This window comes from Populus euphratica, unplaced genomic scaffold (assembly GCF_000495115.2).
Source record: "Populus euphratica unplaced genomic scaffold, PopEup_1.0 scaffold12.1, whole genome shotgun sequence".
In the NCBI taxonomy this organism is placed as follows: domain Eukaryota; kingdom Viridiplantae; phylum Streptophyta; class Magnoliopsida; order Malpighiales; family Salicaceae; genus Populus; species Populus euphratica.
Genome location: NW_011499858.1, coordinates 2,718,167 through 2,735,105, shown reverse-complemented (window position 1 = coordinate 2,735,105; position 16,939 = coordinate 2,718,167). Strand labels below are relative to the sequence as shown.

At 28.2% G+C, this 16,939-nt stretch overlaps 1 protein-coding gene across 1 annotated transcript; it reads right to left on the bottom strand.

The window, feature by feature from the left end:
• Positions 1–8,412: 8,412 nt before the first annotated feature.
• On the bottom strand, positions 8,413–10,570 carry LOC105124087 (RING/U-box superfamily protein). Its single transcript, XM_011023955.1, has 5 exons — positions 10,116–10,570; positions 9,456–9,634; positions 9,157–9,240; positions 8,841–9,008; positions 8,413–8,731 (listed from the first exon to the last, which is right to left on the bottom strand). The coding sequence occupies exons 1-5, from the start codon at positions 10,267–10,269 to the stop codon at positions 8,609–8,611; spliced, it is 708 nt and encodes a 235-aa protein (XP_011022257.1). The 5' UTR covers positions 10,270–10,570; the 3' UTR covers positions 8,413–8,608.
• Between the last annotated feature and the right edge of the window lie 6,369 nt (positions 10,571–16,939).

Sequence of the window (16,939 nt, the reverse complement as noted above, 5' to 3'; positions counted from 1 at the left end):
GCTTTATAAAAAAAAATGTAAGTCCATTACACTTATATTTGTTAAAATATATATATATATATATATATAATTATTCCTCTAATAATGATCTTTATAGTAAAAATATTGCTCTTGTAGTTAGGAAATTTTAAAAAATTATGTTTAAGAAAAACAACAATGATAAAGTTTTAAAAAGAGAAAGATTTTTTCAAAAGAAATGAATCAAAAAATAGAAGTAAAGGTAAAACTAAATCTAAAGAAAGAGTTAAGTATTTTGAATTCTTAGAATATGGTAACTTAAGAAATGAATACTCTAATTTCAAAAGAAATAAAAAAAAACCTTTAATATTAAATTAAGTGGTGAATTTGATTATGAAAATTCTAATATATCGTTTGATAATAAGTTTGTTTTGTCGCTTTTTTTGGTCTTGATTAATGTACTAACATGAACAAAACTATTAATACATTAAGTAATTATGATAACTACCAAACTGTTAAAAATTTAATAGCTATGATATAAACTAAATTGTTAGTTATTTCAGTAATTTAAATATTACTTTAGTTATTGTCAATCATGAATTAAGTTTGCAGAAAGCTTATGATGATTTATGTGAAAAAATCAAGAAATTTTTTGACAAGCTAACAACTATAAAGAATGAGAAGAACAATCTAGTTAAGGCTCTAAAGCTGTCAAAAGTAGAGATATATAGGTCTCTCACTAAACTCAAAGCACTTGAAAAAGAGCTGACAGTCTACAAACAGATAAAGAAACAATCAGCAAGACATAAACTTGATGGATTATTGAAAGCTTAAAAGGTTAACACTGAATGTATAGGTTTAGGATACACAATGCATGGATATTCAATAAAAAAAATATATTGATAGATCCTCTTCCAAAAGAATTATCTTTTTAAAAGATAAACTATAAGAGGTTTTCATGCCTAGAAACAAGTCAAATAAAGTCCAAACAATTAAGTTAAATGGCAAATTTATTTATATTTATCAACAATTTGAAATTATAGGAAAGAAAAAGAATAAAAATTTTCAATCTAGAAAATAGATGTTCTAATAAAAATTAAGATCTAGAATATAATATTAACTTAGCATTAAATCAATTATGTATTATAGAAAGAACTTGGTAAGTTAATAGGATATGAGAAATCCCAAGAGCTTGAAAATTCTAATAGAACAAAAATAAAAAAACCAATGGATAGTTAAGGAAAAGGCAATATGTTTAGTAGCAAATACAATACTAAAAATAATAAATAACAATTTGTTGTTCTAAATATATGTTAGGAGATAAAGGTCAGTTCAAAATATTTGAATCCTTAAGTAGAGGATTAATAACCTTTAGAGATAGAAGCACAACTACTATAAAAGGTAAATGAAGTATTAATATTCCTGATATACTTACTTTTCATAATGTTTTGTTTGTAAATGGTGTTAAAGCTAACCTACTAAGTATAAGTAGATTTTATGATAAGAATTAGAGTGTGCATTTTCTAAAGATGAATGCAACATCTACAATTATATTGATAAATAGACAATAAAAGGTACTATAACTATAATTTTAGACAGGTATCATAGAGTTTCAACCCTGACCAACTTGTGTTGTTATAGGGTGATAGTAGATGATATTAATCTTTGGCATTAACATTTTGGTCATAACATCCCCAAGGGGCGTAGCTTAATGGCAAAGGGTTTGAAATCTGTATAGCAAATCTCGAGTTCAAGTCAGGATGTACACTTCTTATAAGAGCCTGGGATAGCTGAGGTTTTACTCGCTTACCTAGACCCACAAAGTACGCTTTCCGGAGGGTGGGGATTCCTCGAATCCAAAAAAAAAATCTTGGTCCTAACTTTAAAGACTTGTTAAATATCTCTAAAATAAAAGCAATGTGTGGTCTAATAAATTTATGAACAGTAGAAAAATGGTGCGAAGTAGGATAAATTTTTAAAAATACATTTTTATTTAAGTTTTATATCATCATATTACACTTAAAGTATCACTAAATTCTCTAATTTAAGCGCGTATTATAATAATAAGTCCGATAATATATTCTTTCTTTTTGATTTGGTAAGATAAAGTTATAGTAAATGTTTAGTTTTAAATATGGGTTTGTAAAATAGACATATCTCATAATTCAGATGATTGATTAATGTATTTAATTATTGAAATTGGGGTTTATGTGAAGAGACAAAAAGATGACAAAGCTTAGAAAAAAAATACTAGTTAGGTTTGTTCATTTCAAACTCGAACACCACTTAATTTTTAAGTTATAACTAGAGTTGTCAATATCAGATTCAAGTGTGATTTAGCTTAATAAAAAGTTAAGAAATAGGCTTGTATTCATGAAGAGCCTAAGACTTGATATTTTCATTTTTAAGTTAAAGTCTTAGCAATAAAAAAAAATCTAAATTTATTCTAAAACCCAAATATTTTTTAATGTTCAGCCTATATTTGAAGTTCTACAAGCCCAAATAAACCCATTATTTTTGGGTTGGAAATTAAGACAAATATCTACAACTTTTATGAAGATCATTTATTCAAATTATGATTTTATTAACGATGTTTTGTTCAGCCACCAGATGAATAGTTAATCACCATATTAATAATTTTAGATTTTAACCTATATAAGGAGACATTTTCCATTCATTCAAACATCTTGATTTTCAAATCAAGATTCATGCTCTTTTTTTTATTCTTTCTTTTTATTTTTGTAATATTCAAGTTTTATTTAATATGATATTATCACTGATCTCTTGTTTATATTTATCATTTTCTATATTAAACTTAGTCAATTTATATCATAGCTTTATTTTTATCTTATTTATCTATGTTTTTATTCTTAATTATGTTAATTAAGTTTATTTTTATCAAGGTGAAAAGATTATCTTAATCGTGTGAGAATAAATATAATACATTCTTAACATCAACTTTATTATTTAAATTCAAGAAATTTTATTATTAACATATGTTATAATTATTATCTTATTATTATCTTAATCAATCTTAATAACCTCTTTGTTAAGTGGGGAATCTTGATTTATGAATAATTGTTTTAAAAGATCACTTGAATCTAATAAAAACAAGAGTTTCATTATTTATATTTTTATTTTTGATATATTTCATTTTAATTTTAAACCAAATATTATTTAATTTGTCGTTAATTCCAGATACACCAGCCTATTTCATACAAGACCTCTTGGATTGCCTATGAACGTCCAAGAGTCATGAAGGGGACGTCTCTGTTTTAAAGGCTTTTCCTTGTCATAGTTATCCAAGTTTATTTTCGTGGTAATGAAGTCTTTAGACAGGCGAGTTTTCAACACATTCTAGCATAATGAAGGATTTTTTATCTAGCGTGCAAGACTTCTATCTTCAACTCGTGATGGCCTTTTATGTTTTGGGCTATTAAAGTGGGACCTTGAAGGGGAACGATGTCGCTGGCGATGGTTGTGGCGACAACTTAATATGGATTTTCCTTCTCTAACTTGTGGAGACCGTGTTGGGATGATCCATGTTTGAGAATGTTCTATATAGTGAGTTTTACTCCTTGGCATAGTGGATTTGTGATAATGTCTGCTTTCTTGAACATCAGTTTGTCATGTTCTCTCTGGAAAATAAAGTTATTTATGCATAGGAAAGTAAGCTGAATGTTATATAGAGGTATGGAAAGAACCCTGGCCTATTGCCGGGTCACTAGAACAACCTCTATCAGTACTCTCACCTGCTGAGCAAGCTGGTGGAGACCTACTAGGGTAAACGAGGATGGCCAAAGATTTGTAATTCTCCTTCTCAGAGTTTCTATGTTATCAGTCATGGAATAATTTAAGGCTAGATACAAGAGATGGGAATGGGCTGAGTTGAGAAGGTAATGAACAAGCTTTGTGCCACTTACGAAGTCACATAAAAAACTTCAAAGGATTTTCTAAGCTTTCCACAACTGATAATGAACTGGATTGTTTTGAATGAGGTATAACTCGTAAAATAAAGTTTCCTGTATGTTTTAGAGAGCCATCTGATACTTAAATTAATAAACGAAGAAGTTTGAGATGCAAAAATTACAAACTGTAGATAGAGGATAATGTTTTTGTGCAGTTCAAGTTACCCAGTAAAACAAAGTGGAGCTCACTATCGTAAAGTGGCACTGCTAGCTCATCTCATAATCGGTGTTTGTCTGGTTTAGCTTATAGAACAAGTAATTGATCAAACAAGGAAATCCCGTTCCTTATTGGCTGTAGGAAACAACGTTTGATTGGCCATTGCATTGAACTGTAAGAAGGGTTAGCATAGGAGTATTTTATGAATTACTGAAATATTGTGTGCCGATCAAGTAATGGTAAGAGTAACTGAGTGGCTTACACTGTTTCTCTCATGTCTAAAGCAGCTGATTTTCTAGCCTCGGTCCTATCCCCTGGTTTCCAACCCGTTTAGACCTCGTCCACACGGCTGGATTTTTTTATTTATTTTTTTGTTTCTTGCGTGTTATCAGTTTCTGTCAAGTTGTTTCTCTGCGTAAAAAGATGGAACAGTCAAAGATTTCACTGAAAAAAAAATGTGCCTTTGCCAAAGATTTTATGCCTGTGAAAATGATCCAACACCATGATAGATGGATATTTTATTGCGGCATTGTTGTATGCTATCAGGATAGAATTGCCGACAGAAACTTCGTTGCTAAATCAAACAGAAAGTCCCCTTCGCTTTATTTCTTCGTATGTTTTCCAAATGATTATTGCTGGTCTGTGGTGTTATTCTCGTATTATAATTTATGTTAAAAAATAATATAAATTTTATTAAATTAAAATAATTTTTTAATATAATATCAAAATTTTAATGATTAAATATAATCCGGCTTTCCATATCATGAGATATGGGTAGCTGAAAAGGGCTAAAAGAAGAGATGAAAATGTCATGAGCGTGACCTCATGTCATCTTCTTTATTTGAAAAAAAAAAAGAGTTGCAGGAGGCGAGCATTAAAACAGCAGCTCATACTTGAAACATTTTGAAGAACAATATGTGGTGAACCTTGACCTGTCATTGTTTGGTTTATCTTGATTGAAGGTGTTTTTTTCCTCTAAATCAATCAATAAGCTTTATCATGTGAGAAGATCACATGAAGATGCTGCTTTTGGGGCCCGAAAGCAGCTGCTGTTAGAAAGGATTGAGATTCAGGAAGCACCTGTTCCTTGTTGCTTCATAGGAACCAGGTGCCGCAAGACAAAGATGGCTCAAAATTTGTGATCCAGAATTTATGCCTTCAAGAATATAAATAACAATGCCGCAATAAAAATATTCATCTGTGTGTGTGTGTGTTTATTCGATTTCATTAAATAAAAATAACAATGCCGCAATAAAAATATTCATGTGTGTTTATTCGATTTCATTAAATTTATATATTTTTATTCAAACTTGTTAAATTTATTTGCTCATATAGATCTTAATTAAGAAATAAAATGGATGATTAATAATTAACCAAATGAATAATCATTAATGCATGTATAAATGGTTGTTTGATTTTAAAACTGTAACTAATTTTAACCATTATCTTTTTTATCAGGAATATTTAAGAAAATATTTGACTATTTTAGCATCATTATAATATATAAGAAAGTTAAATAGAAAGTTGATTGAATAAAATTTTAAAAATATTTTAAAATATAAAATGTAAATTGATATTTTATTATTTATAGAGTTTTAAAAATTTTATGAATAAAATATTATATTTTTTATTTTCGTAATATTAAATGATATTATATATTAGTATAGTATAAAAACATCTAAATATAGAATAAAAAAGACAACATTTGTATATCTTAGAAATCAAACGACATTCAAATATATAGTAATTTAAAAGGGTTTGGAATATTATTCAATGGTGGGTCATATGAATTATCATTAAATATCAAAAAATATAATATTTTATAATTTACAACAACCCAACCTTAAAATAATTATTTAAAACTATAAAAAATATCTAATTTTTGAGTGCTGGCCAGTACCTATCATGCATAAATATAGTTTGCACATCATGGGTCTGCCTTTCTCGATAATAATTCAAATTGGTCATTCACAACTACAATAAGCCTCAGTGGTCCCTCCTCCAATACATTTATATGGAGCAAAAAGATGACCAGATGGAGTTTGTTTTACTTGTGATTAATTTTTAAAATATTTTATATTTAAAATATTTTAAAAATAATATTTTTTTATTTTTAAAAATTATTTTTGAAATCAATACATTAAAATAATCTAGAAATACCAAAAAAATATTAATTTAAATAAAAAAAATTAATTTTTTTAAAAAATATTTTTAAAACTCAAATACAAATAGTTCTCACCTAAAAATCTCAAATAGCCAATGGTAATTAACGTTAAGGCTGGGTTCCATGGCTTGTCCAATATTCAATGTCATGGCTGCAAGCTTAGAATCTGGGGAAGCTTGGCTGAGGGTGGTTAAATTCAACTAGAAGGTATTGGAATTAGTTGCTACGGATTATAACACGTGTACGTAAAGGAAGATTGAATTAAAGTTGAGCTATTATCGTGTAAAGAAACCAAAAGCTTATTGTATTTGGTTAATAACTATATAGTTGAATTCATCTTCCTTGTTCAACGAAGCTTGTTTTCATTCTACGCATTTGGTGTTTCTCTGAGAAGTTCTTTTAAAAGTTTTTTTAATTTTTTTTATGATTTTAGATTGTTTTGATGTTTTAATATTAAAATAATTTTTAAAAAATAAAAAATATATTATTGTAATATATTTTTAAATTAAAAATATTTTAAAAAACAATGATAGGTGTAATCTGGAACATAATCTGTGATTTGGAGTGGAATCAGCTGGGGGTGTGCAGATGGTTTGGTTGAGTACCCACCAAATCATCTGTGATTAAGTGAAATATATAAACTAAAATATTTTTGCTGAGGATTTTTACTATTTCTGGAAAATAAAAATAAAACTCTGGAAGAGATGGCTAAGCTCACCTTCAAAAGAAATTGAAAGTTTTTTCTTCTTTTTTTTTTTCACACCAACCGAAATAGAAACTGAATTCTCAAACTGAACATGGATAAAATGAACCTAATTGTAGCGATTTAATTTATTTTTATTTTTATTTTTTAATTTGAACCAAACAATGCATAACCCTAATAAAAATTTACTTATTTGAGTTTTCTTATCCAGTGCACTCTTGACGCAAAGCTAAAATATATTGTTTTGTTAATTTTTATTTTTTTTACTTTAAATTTTATTTTTTTTATTTTTTTGATTATTTTAATAGATTGATTTCAAAAATAAATTTTAAAAAATAAAAAATATATACAATTTTCTCAACCACATCCAGTCTAAAATTACTATACAATTGGGGTAAATACTTGGCATTTACTCAATAACAGGGAACACGGATCCGCTATTCAAAGTGCAGCTACAGTACAGAATAACCAAAATAAACTCAGAAAAGTATTCCAACTGAAAATTTAGCCTTGATCACTCAACTCCATGCTTTTATTAAGGGAATTAATTCTGCTGCGGAGTTGAGCCAATTGTAGAGAAAGAAGAGACCTACTGCATTGACATTTTCCAAGTTTTTCACCGACTATTCGGTTTAGTTAGAAGCTTGTCTTTGTTTCTTTAACAGAAGAAAACCCTCTTGCTAGAATGGCTCGTTGATTGAGTTTCTGACCACTGTATTAAAAGAATTCAAACACTAACCTCCACAGAAGTTGATGGCCTCCCTTTCTATCCAATTCTTATTTAGGAAAATGAAGGGGTGAAGATCTAAATATCCCTTATCAGTTTCCTTGTGTGGATATCTTTGCAAAATTTATTGCAAGTTTGTCTTTGAGGCTTCATAATGAACTGGTAGCTATACTGTATTAATGCTGTGCTTTAAAGAGGCAAGACCATGCAAAATTTATTGTAAGTTTGTCTTTGAGGCTTCATAAGGAACAGGTAGCTATACTGTATTAATGCTGTGTTTTAAAGAGGCAAGACCAACGAATTTATTGGTATATTGGCATCTGAGTAGAGTGGGGCATCGATTAGGTCCATCTTTCAGCCTTCCGGATGAGCGGAGTTATTGAGTACGGTGCTTTGCATGATAGATACTGACAGAATATAATCCACTAGCTACAATAAGATCCCATTGCTTGCGAAGAAATGGTTCAGTAATGAGATCTCTGTAGATTATATGTTCATCCTGGGTTGATTACAAGCCTCTCTTTTTTTCTGGAGAATTCTAGCACCAGAAAGTAACATCACCTGAATCAAGATTTAACCTTTCAAAAACTTTGTATGCTGTTTCTATAGCCTACTTAAATATGCACAGCCCCAATGATCAATGTTGGGATCTTATGCTGGTCTATCACTATAGCTCCATGGTCATCCTTAAACAGCCACGTTTTACAGTTACAGCATATCAAGGAAACTGGAAAAGGATAGAAGAATCAAAACTTTTATACAAATAACTAGATCTAGTACAAGGATCGAGCCAATGGCATGGCATGCTCAAATGAACAGCAACAGAGTAACTAATCATCTGCTGATAATAAACAAAAGACAGAAGCCAAGAATGGTAATCCCAGTATACACATCAAAAGAAACATTTCTCATCCCATAATTTACAAAAACATCACAGATCCCTTCTACACAGAGGGCAGGATGCATGCCTAAGTAGCCACTTATCTATGCAAGGTAGGTGAAACATGTGATGACAATGAGGCAAGCTTCTGACCGTCTCTCCCAGCTGAAAGTCCTGGATGCATGAAACATTCGGAACGTCAATCAATCACAGGTCTAGTTACCAGCTAGAAGGGAAAGGAAAAAAAATGCCGGAAATAGTTAAATGGAAAAAATGACAAAACCTGGAGGCAAACAGAACAAGAGACTTTCTCTCCTGATTCATCTATATTGTTATTGCTCGTGATTTTGATCTTTGGGATCTTCTCGAGAGAATCTCCAGGTAATCCCTTGGAACCACCAGTGTCAAAGATGTTTGGGATCTCCTCAAAATTTGTTTCCACAGCACCCATCTGATTGTATTATGGAATGAATTCAGCTTGTGAGTAGAGAATAACTAACAAGTAACTAAGAACTAGTAAATAAGACGAAAGCAAATCATAATGGGCAAGGAAAGTGCTGTCTAATCCATCAACAACAATGCCTTGGATCCCGAATTACCTGACTTTGTACTGCACTTAACATTGCAGGACCAATGCGCTCACGAACAAGTCGTCCACTAAGAAGGCTTGCGATAACATCAATCTGACCACATTAAAAGTTCACAATAATTGGGTTCAAAATCAGTAATCGAATCAGTCAGCTAAAAATCAGTAATCGGATCACTCAGCTAAACAAAGACATCAAGCTAATTAAAAGCATCAATATAGAAGACAAACACGAGTCGATATTCACTTTCAACAACTCATTGCCATTGCCTACACTTCAAGAGCTTGTAGAGATAAGCTAAAATTGCTCACCAAGTAAAGGACACAGCCTATCCCAGATTCATCTGATTGCCATAGAACAAGAGATGACTCGAATACTTCAATTGAGAAAACAGCTCCTGATATGGCTCCAACTGCAGCCCCTCGAACAAACCCACTTTCAGTTTCTTGGCCTATCAATGCCCCAGTCATGGCTCCTAACAAAGTGCCCACTACAAAAAATAATGCCAATTCCTTCAACAAAAACTTCCAAACTACCAAACAGTTCTTAAAAATGAAGTCTTTTACTAGATCCTTAATAACTCTAAGAAATCAGACATCATCTACAGCATGAACATGATTACAAAGAACACGAACCAAAAAGGCCCTTTTGTCTATATGCCAAAACCTTTTTCCCACTGTAGAAATCCGATAAAATAATGATATCAGGATCATTTTTAACATAAAAGCTCCAATCTTTTTCAGCATAATCTTAAGGAAACCCAACTCCTTGAATTAAGACTTGCAATGAAACAGAGGATGAATGATTGGACAGAAACCCAAAAACGAAAACCCAACAAACCCAGATCAGAGAACATGAAACAGATAAAGAGAACACATGTCATTCAATCAAGAAATGATAAAAAGAAAAAAAAAACTTTCATTTACATGGAAAAAACAAGAAACCAAATGAGAACGAAGAGATAAACAAACCTAATGCAAAGAAAAAGGTGAAGATCGCAGAGAATATGTTGCCAATAATAGCTGAAACAACGAAGTTACAAACTTCTTTAACCTTATCAACAAAATTCCCAAAAGAACACAATGAAGACATGGAAAAACGAGATGGGTATGGATAAACCTCCATTTTTATGGATTCTAAATGACACAAAATACCAGAAAAAGAAGAGAATATCCTGTTTTAAAGGGTGTCTATAGCTTTTGCTTTGATCTGTTCAGATTTGGGTTTTAAATAAAGGTAGAGGTGGTGGTGGAGGTGATGGTGGAGGTTTGTTTTCAAGAATGCTTAGTCCTTAAGAAGAAAGATGGAAAGAAATGAAACCCTCATCGACCAACTACCATTTAAAGCTTCTTGTGACACAATATTTTTCTTTGGTCACAATTTTCTCTCTCCACCTGTTTTCTTTGAAACAAAGATCTTCCTTCCTTTTCTTTTTTTGTTAATATGTCAACAGCTAAATTTCAATGGTGGATTCTTGGAAATGGCCATTATGCTCCAAGGGATGGATTTTTAAGTAACTTTTTCTTACAACTTGTGCTAGCATAATAAATTCATCCGTAGACCACATTGATATTTCAAGAATTATTATGCATGGATGGAGTTCCCATGTATGAATGATTTAAATTAAAAAAAATGTAAAAAAAAAACGTAGAGTTATTTATATTCATCTTGTTCACAAGAGATTCTATATTACTTCATAAATGGAAGATGAGTTAGGTTGGGAGAGAAATGGGAGAGGAAAAACAGATATATTCCTCCATTTGGATAGAAATACCATGATTAATGTAAGAGTATATCTACGAAAATTTACACACACAAAAAAAAATGAAAATACTATGCAAGATCTAGATAAAAATAAGTTCCCCCCCTACTACAATCAATAGCTTTACTATTTCGAAGTCTTCCAATTGTTGTGGCCATTATACGTGGGTATCAACCTCCAACATTGCTGAGAAAATCCTCTTTTCAACAACACAAATCTATATTACGGGCACCCAAACACGGTACAAGGGGTACGACTAAACAACGTTTTTATTTTTTAAGAGCTTCTCCTTTTTATTATGCCTTTAATTCCATTCTGGCTGATGAAAAATATCTAAATCTCATGAACCAATCAGGTGCGGGTTATGGGTCTCCAGCCAATCGCCACTGCCTGCTGCATACCCTATGCCACGCCACATACATATAAATACTATTTGGGCCCACCCCCTTCGTTGTTAGACAAGCAAAGAAAAAATGAATTGAATCCCGCGTTGAAATGGTTTTTAAGTCTCATTTATTTCAGAATTTTTTTCAATGAGAGATATAAGTTTTTTAATTCAATTTGGGCGGCGGAAAAGTTTAAAACCAAAACAGTCTAAGATTATAAAATTTAACTATGAATCTCTGACACTAGCGCATGCTGCTTTGGAGTTTGGAGAGTATAGGATGATGTTTTTTAAAATATTTTTTATTTATAAATATATTAAAATAATAATTTTTGTTTTTTATATTAATATATCAAAATAATTAAAAATACTAAAATAAATTAATTTAATGTAAAATAAATTCAAATCTTAATGAAAAACAAGTTTAACTTTAATGTCAAACATGCAATTAATCTTTAATCTAATGGTTAAACAGCTGGATATTTTTTAAATAGTTACATTACTTGATAAATAATAATAATAAATATGATATGAGTATTATTATAAATATATAAGTATATCATATAAATTTAATTATAGAGTATTTATATTTTTTTAATATAGTATGTATCTATTAACATAAAACATAAACTTATGATAAATAATAATAATAAATATGATATGAATATTATTATAAATATATAATTATATCATATAAATTTAATTATATAGTATTTAGATTTTTTTAATATAGCATGTATCTATTAACATAAAACATAAACTTGTCATTTAATTTACATATACATACTTCAAGCATATATATTAACTATTTTATTTAGTAATAAATAGTAGTAAGTAATATATATTAATATGGATACCTAACACCCGACAAGTAGTTTATAAATATTTAAATTTTTTATCTGATAAATAATAAAATATAAGTATCAAAAAATTCAACTCAAATTTACCTATTGTCATCCTTGGTCACAAGACCATAACTTTTTTAACCTTAAGATAGTCTGGATATCCTTGTATACCAAGTGCTTAACCTTACTATAAAAACCCAAGCGCACCAGGTTTAGAAGATCATGCCTGCACTTGGGTTTTTTTATTATTATTAGAATAGGATGATGCATCATTTGTTTCTGAATTTTTTGGAAAGGTGGGCAACATGTCGTCTATAGTGGTAAGCAATATGTCATTGATTAATTTTTTTTCAATCACCTCTTGTGATTATAAAATTAGATTCCATGTTTCTAACCCAAATACCCAATATTCAACTCATTTTTACCAAAAAAAAATAAACCACTATATAAATATTAAAAAAAAAACCACTTAACAACCCTCAAAACACCTTAAAATTAATGTAAAAAAAATAAAAAATCACCATATCAAAATAGACCAAAAATAACTCAATTGTATGGCTATTCATTGTGTGTGTTGGTAAAGTGGTACATAATATTTTTTAAAAAATATTTTTAATATAAATATATATTCAAATGATATTTTATTTAAAAAAATAATTTTTTTAACATCAACATATAAAAATTATCAAAAAGCATCTAGAAATATCAATTTAACACTTTTTAAGAAAATATATTTTCAGAAAAACACTTTCAAAAATAAATTTAACTACAAAATCAAACACTTACCTTAGTTATTAAAGCTATGCTTGTTTTATGGTTGATCGCGTGCTCTAAAAATTTTTAATTGTTTTTTGTTTAAAATTATTTTTTTATTTTTAGTTTTAAAAATAAATTTAAAAATTAAAAATATATTTTTAAATTAAAAATATTTTAAAAACCAACCAACACAGTAATATTATATTACCTAAATATATATAGCTGTTGATCTTCTTTTCCCTCCTCACATGGCTGGTCACAGGATCACATGGCTCTTTAAGCCTTCATGAAATGGCTATTTTTTTGCCGCTTGTCCTGCTCATTTTTCTGTCAAATGGGCATTTTTTATAGTGTTAGGTGGGCAGTAAAATCAGGGTGCTCTTTCTTTTGCCTCAAGTAATTACATGTCACCAGAAGGGCGAAGTAGACATTCTACAATAAAATCTCATTATACGATATCCTAATAGCATGGTTGAAAAAAATGTACTTGCAGTTATTTTTAAAAAAATAATTATAAATATATTAAAATAATATTTTTTATTTTTTAAAAATTATTTTTGATATCAATATATTAAAATAATCTGAAAATATATTAATTTAAAAAAATACATATTAAAATAATCTGAAAATATATTAATTTTAAAAAATAAAATACAAAAATAAACCGGATGTAATTACCTTAACTCTGCTTCTTTTTTCCTCTATCTATTAAGCGTACGGATCCATTATGTATTTCCGTTCTTTCATGAAAGACGAAGACAGGTTGGAAAATATACTATGCATCGCGAAGAGTCCAAGAGAAGCGTCCCGGAAACATCTTTACCTCCTAAAAAGTTTACATGCATGTGTATAACTGGTCTGTGACCCCACACAGTCACGGGGCATTCTTGAATAAGGACACCATGATTTGAATTGACAATGTAATTAAAACAAATACCTGAGAAAATAAAATATAAATGCTATATATTGTTTTTATTAGCAACGGGGTTTATTGGATAAAAATATGATACAATTAAAATAAATATTTGTAAAAATTATAAACTCCCTTTTATTCATGTGTTTCTTTTTCTTTTTTTTGACAAAAACAATTTTTTTTTCAAAATCATTGTTTTTACATAAAAACTTGTTGTAATCTTCAAAGCAAGTTTCTATAAAAATAAAAATAATGAATCAATAACTTTTATGTGCATTTATTAGCAATAAATATACAAATAATAAATTTGAAAAATATATTATAAAACACCTATACTAAAAATGACAAAATATAAATTTTATTAGTATTGAGTATTCATGAGTAAAAGTTTTTTAAAAATTATGCATAGTAGGTTTACATGTAATTATTTATAAAGTAATTGTTATTATTACCATAAAAAACTAAAAGTTGAAAATTATGGCATAATTAGTTAATTTTTAAAATATTATTTTAATAATTTTATATAAAGACAAGCTTATTGTAAAATTAAAAAGAATTGGAAAAAAAACTAGCGTCATTTAAAAAATACTAAATGAAATATCTTGGTTTAATTAATTTTTTTAATTTAATTTCATCATTTAGTAGCTTGTCACTAAACAAATAAATTAAACCCCATTAATTACAACAATATGATTAATTTACTTACTTCCCCTGTGAATAGAGTGATGAGAACGTCCATTTCCATTTCTGAAGCATGTAATAAACATGCAAGCGATCGAGCAACGACCGGACTAGATGTCCGCTGTGTATCTTTAAAAGGAAACTGGTTTATGATTTGTTTGAAAGTATATATTGTAAAATTAAAAAGAATTGGAAAAAAAACTAGCGTCATTTAAAAAATACTAAATGAAATATCTTGGTTTAATTAATTTTTTTAATTTAATTTCATCATTTAGTAGCTTGTCACTAAACAAACAAATTAAACCCCATTAATTACAACAATATGATTAATTTACTTACTTCCCCTGTGAATAGAGTGATGAGAACGTCCATTTCCATTTCTGAAGCATGTAATAAACATGCAAGCGATCGAGCAACGACCGGACTAGATGTCCGCTGTGTATCTTTAAAAGGAAACTGGTTTAGGATTTGTTTAAAAATATAGTTATTGTTGTTTTTTAAAATGTTTTTTATTTAAAAATATATTAAAATAATATTTATTTAGTTTTTTTTAAATTATATCAGTATATCAAAATAATTTTAAAATATAAAAAAATTTATTTGAAACAAAGAAAAAAATAATTTTTTTTATGCTTAACAGACCATGCATCACTTAAAAATAGACATGCATGGTAGGCCAAGGGCACAAATAATTTGTTTCAATATGTTTAGTTATTGGAAGAGTGAAATTAGATAAACAGAAAACCAAAAAAGCTTGTTTAGATCAACTTAAGATAATAAGATAGATATATAATTTATATGTATAAAAAAATCAACCTGAATTAATTGGTTAAATCTATGATTTAGATTATAAAATAAAAATAACCTAAATTAATTATTTTTTATATCAGGGTATCAAAATGATTTGAAAATATAAAGAAAAAATTATTTAAAGCAAAGAAAAATATAAATTTTTTTATTTTTTTTTAAATATTTTTAAAATATAAAAATAAACAAGATCTTAATAATCACTTGAGGCGTACAAGAATGCCCAGCAAATCATGCATCACTTAAAATAGACATGCATGATAGGCTAGGGGCACAAATGATTTGTTTCAATATTTTTAGTTATTGGAAGTGTGAAATTAGATAAACAAAAAACAAAAAAACTTGTCTAAATCAACTTAAGATAATACGATAGACATATAATCTATATATAAAAAAAAATCAACCTGAATTAATTAGTTAAATCTATGATTTAGATCATGAAATAAGAATAACTTGACAGAAAAAATTGAAAACTATAAAGATAATGCCAAACATGTAATCCTAGTAATGAGAACCAAATGGCCTAAACTAAAATAAATTATAAAATTTAATTCTTAATCAACCTAATATTGTAGTATGAAACCATAAAAAAAAAAAGATTTTTTTTTTTTAAAAAGAACTAACTGGGTTAACCCACCAATTTTGTGACATGGGTCATGATATTGAGACAGATCTTATGGAAAATAAATCAAAATAAATTATAAAACTCAATTCATAATAATAATAAAAAGTAAGCCAGGTTAACCCGTAAAATATTAAATAAAAAAATTATAAAAAAATTATAAAAAAATAGAGAAAAAATAGATCATTATTCTAATGAACAATGATCTATAAGGAGGGGAACAATGAATTCCAGGATTAAATAATAAATAAATAAATAAATAAATTATGTTATATGACTCGTGATTCACTGCAGGTCAAATAAAAAATAAATAAATAAAATTATGTTTAATCAATGTAAATGCATTTTAAAAAATAAAAAAATTATTTTTGAATGACAAAAATAAAAAAATAAAGTAAAAGAACAAAAACAAAGAAAGAATAAGGGAGAGAAAATAAATTATTATTCATATAAACAATGATATGTGAGGAGGAAACAATGAATCCCCCTTCTCAATTAGTATTGGTTACTAGTTTTTTTGACACGTGTTTCCATGTCAAATCAAAAAATTAAAGGAAGAAAATGATGTTTAGTAGATGCAAATGTGTTTTAAAGAAGAGAAAAAACCAATGTTGAATAGGAAAAGTCACTTTTAAAAAAAAAAAAAAAAAAAAAAAACAATGGCAACCCGTGATAATTCATTAAGCCTGTCAAACAAGGCATTTGACCAAAAACAACAAATTTGAAAAAACCTTGAAATCTATTTTTTAACTAATCAAACATTACATAATAAAATTAAAAAACAAAATGAAACATAAAAAGGATAAAAAAATATATAACAAATATAAGCTAAATTAAGGACCAAACTTATTTGGATCAACCCTCAAAACTCATAAAAAAGGTTATGAAACCAGTTAATCTAAGAGAAAAGAAAACAAAAAAAGTTATAAAACCCAATTTTTTTTATAATGTCAAATTATGAGATGAAAAAAAATAAGTCCAAAAAATATTTAATGCCAACCTCGTTAACTTATAAAACTTGGAT

Excerpts from the sequence above, each read along its gene's own strand:
- LOC105124087 (XM_011023955.1), bottom strand. The coding sequence starts at position 10,269 with ATGGAGGTTTATCCATACCCATCTCGTTTTTCCATGTCTTCATTGTGT. Across the intron at positions 9,635-10,115 it reads CACCTTTTTCTTTGCATTAG|TGGGCACTTTGTTAGGAGCC; the intron begins GTTTGTTTATCT and ends TATTTTTTGTAG. Across the intron at positions 9,241-9,455 it reads TAGGCTGTGTCCTTTACTTG|ATTGATGTTATCGCAAGCCT; the intron begins GTGAGCAATTTT and ends TAATGTGGTCAG.